Raw genomic sequence first — 11,169 nt, 5'->3', positions numbered from 1 at the left:
ATTTGAACCTCCTGACTTCAGGGTTAATCCTCTATCCACTGTGCTACCTAGCTGCAAGAGGTTCTTAATGCTCATTCCTTTGCCTGCCCTTCCCCATCTCTGTCACATAGTATGGTCCTGGGTAAATCATTTAATCCCTCTGTGTTTTCATTTGCTAGTCTACACACCGAAGGGCTCATAATTGATGTCCATGATTTTGCTGGTCCATGGAGTTTGGGTTAGGGTGAAGATTCTTCTCTTTTGGAGAAACTGAGGCTCTAAAAAATCACAGAGCACCCAATCAGCTTATTATAAAGATTCCAAGAGAGGCCACGGAGTCCCTATGGTCCATTTCCAACATACTCCTTGCCACTGGTTTTGATGCTCCATTCACATTCTGAGCCTGCAGGCCTGAGAGAGAACATCCATCTTTCAATAGCCAGAACCTTCAGGAGCCTGGCACTGTGTTGCCAATACTACAGCAGGCAGATGTCCTCCATTTCCACCCTACACAGGATATCCTCCCCAATAATCTAAGAGCCCCTCAATCTTCCCACTTGGAACCCCTCACAGTGGGCAGGGGTCTTGAAAAAAAAAAAGCCCAACCTAATCTCTTGGGGCCCAGGGCGGCTTTCCTGGCTTTGTCTCAGTTCTGCCTGGGCAGGAACTTCCTGCTGGAGAATTCCCGGATCCTCCTGGCCCCACCTGCCTACTGTGACCAGAAGAAGCTAGACTGTAAGGCAGGGTCCCCTGTGGAAGGTCTGGGACACAACACCTTAGGGACAAGCTTCCCAAGGGGCAGTCCTTGATAGGTGGGTGGGGACAACCTGAATTGCCATTGTTTATTCTGGAGTGGGAAGGAACTTAGAGGTCATCTGCTGCAACCACCTCATTTTTCAGATGAGGAGACTGAGGCTGAGAGCAAGTAAATTGCAGAGCTGGGACACGACATAAATGCAGATCTTCTATCTAACAAGCCAAGGTCTCTTTCCAATAGACCCAGTCTCCTTCCCACTCCTCCCCATATCCCATCACCAAATCTGCCCGAGTTCTCACACTCTGAACCTGGTCTCTGCAGGTATCAGAAAGACCTACTTCCTTCTTCAGGACTAGAGCAGGGGTGAGAATGACAAACCCGAGCAAGAATTTCCCCATGAATCAGGCCTGTCTTAGGAACCAAGAATAAGAGAAAGAGGTCAGAAATCAAAAAGGAGATGTTGTGCAAAGCCAAACTATTTTTAATAGTAGTGACTTGAGTCTGCTCAGTGAGGGGCACCTTCTAGGTATGAATACCAGCAATGGCAGTCATATGCCCCAAATGGGAGGACAAACAGACCGTGCCACCCAAGCCCGTCACATAGATATGAGGTAATAACCCAACCCAGGACATCATCTTCATGAAAGTGCCAGATGGGGAGAGGGACGTCCTGTCCACCTCAATTCCTCCCCCATCTGAGGTGTCTGCAGAGGGAGAGAGCAGACTCAGTGGAACCACCATCAGGTCTCAGCCTGGGGGCCAATTTCCCATTTCATCCATCTCTTCCAGGAGCAGGTGCTGGTGAGGCAGAGAAGAAAAGAGAGGATGATTCAGTACTCACCCCCTCTTTCCAAATCCCTCCAACCCTTATTAACAATTCCCCACTTCCTCTTACCTGCCTCTTCCATCCGGGTCCCACCCCAAGCTATATCTCCCTCATTTTGTTCCTTCTCACCAGCCCATGCCTGCCCCAACCTCTCTATATTTTTGCTGCCCTCTGACTCTAACCCACCCATTTATGGGGGAAATGGCTTCTTTCCCAGCCATGTAACAATAATAATAAAAACTGATATGTATATAGGGATTTAAAGTTGGCAAAATATTTTACACATGTTCTCATTTGTGTTAACATCCACCCTATGAATTTGGATTAGGGTTAGAAATGGAATTAGGTTTAGAAACAGAATTAACAAATACTTTAGTTATTATTGTCCCATTTACAAATGTTAAGTGACTTGTTCAAAGTCCCCAAACTAGTAAGTAGCAAAGATGGGAATCAAACCCTGGACTGGATTTCTAATTCCAAAACCAGAATTCTATAGCACATAGCAGATAAACAACAGGAAAGGCTGGAGCTTACCTACCCCATGCCCCACATCTCCACCTTAATTACCCTAACTCTCATCCTTGCCTCGTTACAAGGGCTGGAGAGTCAAAGTAGGCACAAGGAGGGCAGGTTTATCCTGCCCTTGATATCTAGTATGCCTCTTCTGCCTTTAAATGGGAAGCAAAGGGAAGCCATTTCCCTTCCAAGGTCCTCAAGGATGCCCCTAAAGCTAAGTTTCATCCTACCTATTCCAATGCTGAGTATCTTTAAGGGTAGAAGGAGATGAGGACAATGCATTTTTTTAACCTTACTTTCTGCCTTAGAAATAACTCTAAGACAGAAGGGTTCATTGTAGGCAAATGAGGTTAAGTGACTTGCCCAGGGTCATGCAGGGAACATCTGAGGTCACATTTGAACCCAGGTCCTCTCAACTCCAGGTCTGGTCTATCCACAGAGCCACTTAGCTATTCCATAATATACTTTTTAAAGCTTCCCAAAGTCATGATGAAAAGGCTCTCCACAGCCAAAGAAGGAAGTGATGGAGTCTAAGTGCAGATCAAAATATGCCATCTTCCACTCTTTCCTTCATGAGATTTCTATAGTGTGTGTGAAATATGTCTTCTATCATGATAGGAACAATATGGAAATATTTATTGCATGAAAGTTCAGATATATATATATACTTTATATATATATGGAAGGAGAAAATCTGAATTCTAAAAAATCAGAAAACAATTATCAGCAACTGTTTCTCTATGTAACTAAAAATACATTTTTTAAAATCCTTGCCTTCTATCTTAGAATCAGTAGTGATTCTAAGGCAGAAGAGTGGTAAAGGCTAGGCAATTGGGGGTAAAGTGACTCGCCCAGGGTCACACAACTAAGAAGTGTCTGAGGCCAGATTTGAACCTGGGACTTCCCATTTCCAGGCCTGGTTTTCAATCCACTGAAGCCACCTAGCTATCCCTAGTTGGACTCTTTATAGAGGAACAAGAGCGAGAATGGTTTCAAAGGCCTAGTGGCTAAAGTTGAGGAGAGGATTGGCATGAGGAGGAGGGGTCTCCGCAGAGCTATAACTACAAATTTTAGGTCCTGGGTAAACATGTTGATCAACTTTGCAAGTCATATAACTAAGACAAATTCAATAGAGGGTAAATTAACATCATAATAATCATACTTTTGCACCCTTTAGACTTGGTGTCTAGAGACGAAGCCTCTGTCACCTCCCCTTAGTTTCAGTTCTGGGTCACAGTCCAACTCCCTGAATGACAAAGGCATTTGGATGTAGAGAGATTTATGGTTTGTGAATAAACATGACAACCTCAATGTGTGAGTGTGTGTCTGTGTGATTGTGAAACTTTTTGGGCCAGAGTTGTATGAAAGTGAGTCATATTGCTAAGTATCGTAAGTTGTTATTAGAAAACAATAGAATCATAAAATGTTAGCAAGGGATGAGGCCTTAAAGATCATCTAATCCAAACCACACATTTTACAAAGGAATAAACTGATGCCCTTGGGGGGGAAGGAGAGGCACCGATATCATACAACTAATAAAAGCATGATGAAAACCCTGTTCGCTCGTCTCTCAGCTCAGGGCTCTTCCATCAGGAGGGAGCTGCCTTCCGTAGAGAGCGTGATCGAAATCTAAAAATTTGTCAGCAGTACAAGATGAGCAGATTCTTAATCTCCAAAACTGGAACGGGGGGCCCTTCTGACACTTTGGAAGGGAGCTTGGAGACAAACAAGAGTCTTCTTCACTTCACATACCTGTATGTAGCTCCCCATTATGAAAAGGGGTCATCCAGACAGAAATAGATATTTGTTGAATAATTGAATGGATGTTGGCTGGAGTCAAGCTAATGAGCTTGAAAAAGGTTTGAGCAGCAAGGTAGGGCAGATTGGGCACTGTCAGGAAGATGAGTTAAAATCCTACTTCAGAGGCTAACTAACTAGGTGTATAACTCTGTGCTTCAGGTTTTTCCTCTGTAAAATGGGGTTGGACACCATGGCATTTAAAGTATCTTTCATTCCTCAATTTCAGATACTTTGATCTTGTATGATTTACCTACATATCTATCGATCTATCTACCTATCTCTCTATTTCTATTTCTCTCTCTTTCTCTATCCATCTATCCATTTATCTGTCTCTATCTCTCCCTATATCTCTGTCTGTCTGTCTCTCTTCAACTATCTCTGTCTTTCTCTCTCCATCTATTTATCCATCTATCTCTTTCTCTCTATCCATCTCTTTATCTCTATCTCTCTAGACATCTATCTATCCATCCATCCATCCCTCTATTCATCTGTCTATATCCATTTATCTAGCTCTATCTGCCTATCTATCTTGTTCACAATTTTTCTATCTATTTGTCTTTTTATCTCTATCTGTTTATCTCTGTCTGTCTATCTCTTTATCCATTTATCTGTCCCCATCTCTCCCTATATCACTGTCTATCTCCCTCCGCCTATCTACCTATCTCTGTCTATATTTATATCTGTCTATCTGTCTATCTCTGTCTATCCATCTATCTCTGTCTTTCCCTCTATCCATCTCTTTCTCTATTTCTCTATCTCTATCTCTCTATCCAGCCATCTATCCATTCATCCATCCATCTATTCATCTATCTATCCATTTATCTATCTCTATCTCTATCTGCCTATCTATCTCTTGATCTCTGTTTGTCCATCTCTCTATCTCTTGATCTCTCTATCTGTCTACTTCTATGAGTTTAAATTCTAAATAGCCTTTTAAGAGAAAATGGACTGTAACTAATCTTTATTTTTTTCTTTTCAAAAAACCTTTACCTCATATCTTGGAACTGATGCTAAGTATGGGTTCCAAGGCAGCAGAGCAGTAAGGGCTAGGCACTTCACAAATGTGAAGCCACATTTGAACCCAGGACCTCCAATTTCCAGGCCTGTCTCTCTATCCATTGAGCCTTGTAGCTGGCTCCATACCTAATTTTAAAATACCTAATTCTAAAAATCCACTGAGCTACCCTTACCACTCCTGGGCCAAGGACGGTCCCTAGCCCAGATGAAAAAGGAGGAGGGTTGGGTGTGGGGCTAGCAACCCCACCCTGTAAAAACTACATCTGCTAAAGAAACTGCAACCTAAAGTAGGGGCAGCTGGGCTAGCTCAGTGGATTGAGAGCCAGGCCTAGAGACAAAAGGTCCTAGGTTCAAATCCGGGCTCGGACACTTCCCAGCTGGGCGACCCTGAGTGACTGTGTGACCCATTGCCTACTGGTTGTGGCCCTATGCTCCTAGAATGGAGTCCCAGGATAAAAAAAAATTCTAAAAATCAGGGGGAACAACCAAGCTTTCCTACAGCAACTCCATTAGGACCTCTTTCGGCACTAGAACCATGGGCCAAATCTGATTTAGCAATTTCTATTATTTCTTATGTGAGAATCTATGATGGTATGGACTATATACTCAGGCACATGACTTAGCATAGTGCTAAGGCATATAGGAGGCACTTAATGTTTATTGACTTATTGACTTCAACATAACAAGGTGAGAGACATCTAGGTTGTTCAGTGGATAGAGAGCCAGCCTTGGAAACAGGAGGTCCTGGGTTCAAATCTGACCTCAAATATTTTTTAGCTGCATGATCCTGGACAAGTCACTTAACCCCAATAGCCTAGCCCTTACTGTTCTTTTGCCGTGGAATAGTATGGATTCTAAGACAGAAGGTAAAGGTTAAAAATAAAAATTTGTAAATGGTAATAGGATAGCTAGGTAGTTCAGTGGATTGAGTGCCAGGCCTAGAGATGGGGAGGTCCTGGGTTCAAATCTGATTTCAGATATTTCCTAGCTGTCACTTAACCCCTATTGCCTACCTCTTAACTGTTCTGCTTGGAACCAATACTTATTATTGATTCTAAGATCAAAGGTAAGAGTTTTAAATTTAAAAAAAAAAACAGTAACAAGGTGAAATTAATTTGGTCACAAAGAGCCAGAACTCTATCCCTCTACAGATCTTTGGCTACCTACAACTTAGTCTACACAAACTCTGGTGGGAGGAAAGGGTCATCAGGTTATGTGTAAAAGTGTTTATATGTTGGCAAGGATATCAGAGGGAGGATACAAGGTCATGCAAGAGCAGGGCTGTTTGAAGATACAATAGCCATTCAAAAATTAGAATTCTCCTCCTACAATGACTGAGTAGCCAATCCAGAAAAAAGGGGCCTCAGGAAGGAAAGGCCAGGCTGGAGGAGAGCTGGAATGGGCTCTTGAGGTAAAGGGATCTTCCCAGTCTTGATTAGAGTATTATCAGATTGGACAGGAGGATCATGAAGGTTCCTTTCAGCTCTAACATTCTAGGATTCTGGGATTCCTGACACCCTAGTTTCCTTGATGGCCAGAAGGGAACTGGGCCACTGGAAAGAACTATACCTGGCCGTCCACAATGCCTGCTTCTTCCAGGGTGACATCAGGCTGTATTAAAAGTTCTCGACCTTCTTGACCTCCTGTTTTCCAGAGTCGGGATTCCCTCTGAACTGCCAGCAGTTTCTTTAGCTCAGTTTCCACAAAGCCTGGAGGAAAATCATCATCATCATCATCATCATCATCATGATCAGTACCACTATCATCCTCATTATCGTCAACATTATCTTTGACATCAAGCCTACATGACTACATCATAACCCACTCGTGTTCCACATACCCACTACTTCAGCAAAACCCTAAAGTTCACATCAACCTGAATAATGATAAAGAGACTCATTGAGAAACTACAATGAAGAGCAGTTAGGTAGCACAGTGGATAGAGCACCAGGCCCAGAGTCGGAAAAACCTGGGTTCCAATTTGGCCCCAGATACTTCCTAGCTGTGTGACCCTGAGCAAGTCCCTTAACCCCCATTGCCTAGGTCTTGCCACTCTTCTGTCTTAGAATTGATACTAAGGTGCCATAAGAAATGACAAACAAGATAATTTAAAAAACAAACCTGTAAAGACATATGATTCAAAGCAAAGTTCAGTGAGCAGAACCGGGAGAACATTGTTTGTGGTGTCAGCAATAGTGTATGATGATCAACTGTGAATGACTCAACTATTTTTAACAAGGCAAGGATCCAAGACAACTTCAAGGGACTCATGTTGAAAAATGATATCCACCTCCACAGAGGGAGCAGAAGGAGTCTGAATGTAGTTTGATACATACCATTCTTCGTTATCTATTTCCTCTATAGAATTTTCTCCATTGTAAGCAATATTTATGTGTCTTGTTTCACAACATGAAAAATATGGAAATATGTACTTTATGATAATATATGTACAATCTATATCATAGGACCTGCCTTCTTGGTCAGAGGAGAAGAGTGAGTGGAAAGGAGAGAACATGGATTGCAAAATGTCAGAAAAGAAATGTTAAAAATTATATCAATGTAATCTGGAAAAATCATTTTTTTAAAAGAATTGGTTCTAAGATAGAAGGCAAGGGTTTAAAAAGAGAGAAAGAAATTACAATGGTGTCTTCTACCTTAGAAGAGCCCCCCAAATCGGCTCCCCATCTTAACACACATAGAGCAAACCCTAGAAGGAGTAAATTTCCTAGAGACAAGTAGCTTGCAGTGATTAAGCCTCAGGATGAATAGGTGGAATAAGCATTTGTTATGATGTGCTAAGTGCATTACAAATATCTCATTCTCTATTCATAACAACCCTGGGAGGCAGATGTTATTATTATCCCCATTTTATAATTGAAGAAATTGAGGCAGGTGGAGAGTAAGTGACTTATCCAGGGTCACAAAGCTAGTAAGTCATATTTGACTTTCTGATTTAAAGCCCAGTGTTCTCTCTACTGTGCCACCTAGCTTCCTTTGGATGATCAGAAAGCCCCAGAGCAAGGACACTGGAAGTCCTAGGGAATTGTAGCAGGCAGCAGCCAGGACCCATGCTGTGTTGTCTAGACGGGTGTGGTGCCATAATACTCAGATAGCATGGACCCAGAGGTTCTGAACTCCCTAACACTCTGTCCTGAGAAACCAGGATATGAACTTGCGTTGGTAGAGGTTATTGGGTAGGTAGAGGTTAGAGAAAACTACAAGGAACCAGGGCAAAACCAAGCAGGGCAGATCACAACACCTAAGACAGTAGCAGCAGTTGGAATAGATGAATAAATAAAAGAAAACATCATTCAGTATTAAAAATTATTTCAAGACCAGATCTATAAAAACTACAAGCAGGGATTCAAATGAAAAAGTGGATTTTCTGCAAGGACTTCATGAATACGCAGGAGAAATGAAGCAAGAGATTAAAAAAATTAAATAAAAACTGAAGAATCGAAGGAGAATAAATAATTTATAAGAAAAATGGTTAACTTTACCTAAGAAATAGACTCCTTGAAAATTAAGTAGCTCAAATGGAAATTATTGATTCTATGAGCAAGTAAGAAATATTAGAACAAAATTAAAGAATAGAAGAAAATGTAAGATATCTTATGTGAAAAAAACTGACCTAGAAAACAAGGAAGGAAAAGAAATATTTACATAATACCTACTAGTGTTAGGCACTGTGCTAATAAGCACTTTTACAAATATCTCATTTGAGCTTCACAACAACCCTCAGTATTAATTGCTTTTATAATCCCTCATTTTACAATTGAAGAAACTAAAGCAAGCCAAGATTAAGTGACTTGGCCAAGGTCACATGTAAGGGTTAAAAATGATGATGTGGAATATAGTAATAACATGGAATTAGAAGAGGGAGAACTTGTGGAAGATACAACTGCTGCTGGAGCTTCAGCTTCATATGCCTGAAATGAGAAGATGTTAAGTGACTGAATTTGAACTCAAGTCTTTCTTACACCAAGCCAAGTGCTCTTTCTACTTTCTTACAATAAATTCATTAAGGAGAGCTCATTTAAGAATTATTGCACCCAGGGCAGCTGGGTAGCTCAGTGATTGAGAGCCACTCCTAGAGATGGGAGGTCCTAGGTTCAAATCCAGCCTCAGATACTTCCCAGCTGTGTGACCCTGGGCAAGTCACTTAACCCCCATTGCCTAGCCCTTACCACTCTTCTGCCTTGGAACCAATACACAGCATTGATTCCAAGATGGAAAGTAAGGGTTTAAAAAAAATGAATTATTGCACCCCTTGAAAACTATAGTTTAAAAAAATCTTGGACACTATATTTCAAGAAATCACAAATAAAAACTGTCCAGATCTATAAGAGCCAGAAGGTGAAGTAAAGACAGAGTTCATCAATCACTTTCTAAAAGGAAACCCAAAAGGAAAATTCCCAGGAATGTAATAACCAAAATCCAAGCCTAGAAGATAGGGAATGACTAAACAAGCTACGGTATTTGATTGTAATGGAATACTATTGTACTATAAGAAATGATGAGCAGGATAATTGCAGAAAAACTTTTGAAAGGCTTTACATGAACTGATACAAAGTGAAGTGAGCAGAAATAGAATAACATTGTACACATTAATAGCAATATTGTTTAATGAACAAGTGGGAATGACCTAGAACTTCTCAGAGACTCATTCCCAGAGACTCATAATGGAAAATGCCATCCATTGCCAGAGAAAGAAGTGATAAAATCTGAATACAGACCAAAACATACTATATTTCACTTCTTTTGTTGTTGTTGTTTAGGATTCTTCCAACAAAATAACTAATATAGAAAAATGTTTTACATGATTGAATTTTTGTAAAATCTGTATTAGATTGGTTACCTTTTCAGAGGGGGAAAGGGGAGAGGACAGGAGGAAGGGAAAGAATTTGAAATAAAAAATTGAAATTAAGTAATTTAAAAATATTTTTCTATGGTTACATGATTCATGTTCTCTCCCTCCACCTCCCAGAGCTGACAAGCAATTCCACAGGGTTATGCATGTATTATCACTTGCAAAAAATTGTTTCAATGAATGTTAAAATTTGTTTTGACATGTAATTGAGATGAGATAAAATATTTTAAAATAAAAATAAATAATAACTTTTCTTACAAATTGATTTATTATCCTCTCCACTCATTTTTTTCAATCATGTCTGACTTTGTGACCTCATTTGCAGTTTTCTTGGCAAGGCACTGGGTTTGTTTGCCATCTTTATCTAGCTAATTTTAACAGATGAAGAAACTGAGGCAAACAGGGTAAAGTGACTTTCCCATGGTCACACAGCTAGTATCTGAGACCAGATTTGAACTCAAGAAAGAAGGGTCTTCCTGACTCCAGGTCCAGTCCTCTATCCACTGCACCACCTAACTGCCCTGAATATAATCCTCAAGGACACAAAAATATATCTTTAATGGAATAAAGAACTTTCAAGCATTTCCGATGAAAAGATCAGAGCTGAATTGGAACTCTGAAATACAAACACAATAGTCCAGGGAAATCTAGGTTGGTAAATTTATTTGGTCAACCGGAAGAAGCTGTCAGATGATATAGTACTAACATTCTAATGAGGTGAGAAAAAACATGTCCTTTCAGATCCCTAATTTCTTCAAAAGATAGTGAATGATGGATAGAGAGCTAGACCCAGAGCTAGACCCAGAAACCCAGGTTCTGGGTTCAGATCTGACTTCAGACACTTCCTTGCAGTGTGACCCTGGGCAAGTCGCTTAACCCCCAACTGCCTGGCCCTTACCATTCTTCTATCTTGAAATAGATATTTAGAATTCTTTTTTTAATTCCTTACCTTCTGTCTTAAAATCAATACCAAGTATAGGTTCCATGGCAGAAGAGTGGTAAGGGCTAGGCAATGCGGTCTAAGTGACTAGCCCAGGGTCACACAGCTAAGAAGAGTCTGAGACCAGATCTGAACCCTGGTCCTCCTGTCTCTATGCCTGGCTCTCAATCCACTGAGTTACTTAGCTGCCCCTAGAATTGATTCTAAGACAGAAAGTAAGGGTTTAAAAACAGATAGTGAGGGAAATAAATAAGAAAAACAAAAATGGGGGGGGACATATATTCATTCTGTTCTAAGGGTTTAAGAAGGGAAAGAGAAGGTAGGGTAAAAATTATGGTGCTCTGAGTCATTGGGGTATGTGAGAAGAGTATAGAATCATGGAAGAAAGAGTATATTAATTATATATTATATTATATTATATTATATTATATTATATTATATTATATTATATTATATTATATTAT

The 11,169-nt window shown here is 40.5% G+C and overlaps 1 protein-coding gene across 1 annotated transcript in view; it reads right to left on the bottom strand.

Annotated features, from left to right (window-relative positions):
* Positions 1 to 1,483: 1,483 nt before the first annotated feature.
* LOC123245276 (gametogenetin-binding protein 1-like) overlaps positions 1,484 to 11,169 on the bottom strand; it is a 26,737-nt gene continuing 17,051 nt past the window's right edge. Inside the window, exons 5-6 of the mRNA XM_044674092.1 lie at positions 6,465 to 6,604; positions 1,484 to 1,534 (exon numbers count right to left, since the gene is read on the bottom strand). Of these exons, the coding sequence (XP_044530027.1) occupies positions 1,484 to 1,534; positions 6,465 to 6,604 (191 nt within the window). The remainder of the gene's footprint in view (positions 1,535 to 6,464; positions 6,605 to 11,169) is intronic.

Source organism: Gracilinanus agilis, chromosome 4, assembly GCF_016433145.1.
Source record: "Gracilinanus agilis isolate LMUSP501 chromosome 4, AgileGrace, whole genome shotgun sequence".
NCBI lineage: Eukaryota > Metazoa > Chordata > Mammalia > Didelphimorphia > Didelphidae > Gracilinanus > Gracilinanus agilis.
Note: the sequence above shows the minus strand (reverse complement) of the source record. Positions and strands in the feature narration are given on the sequence as shown.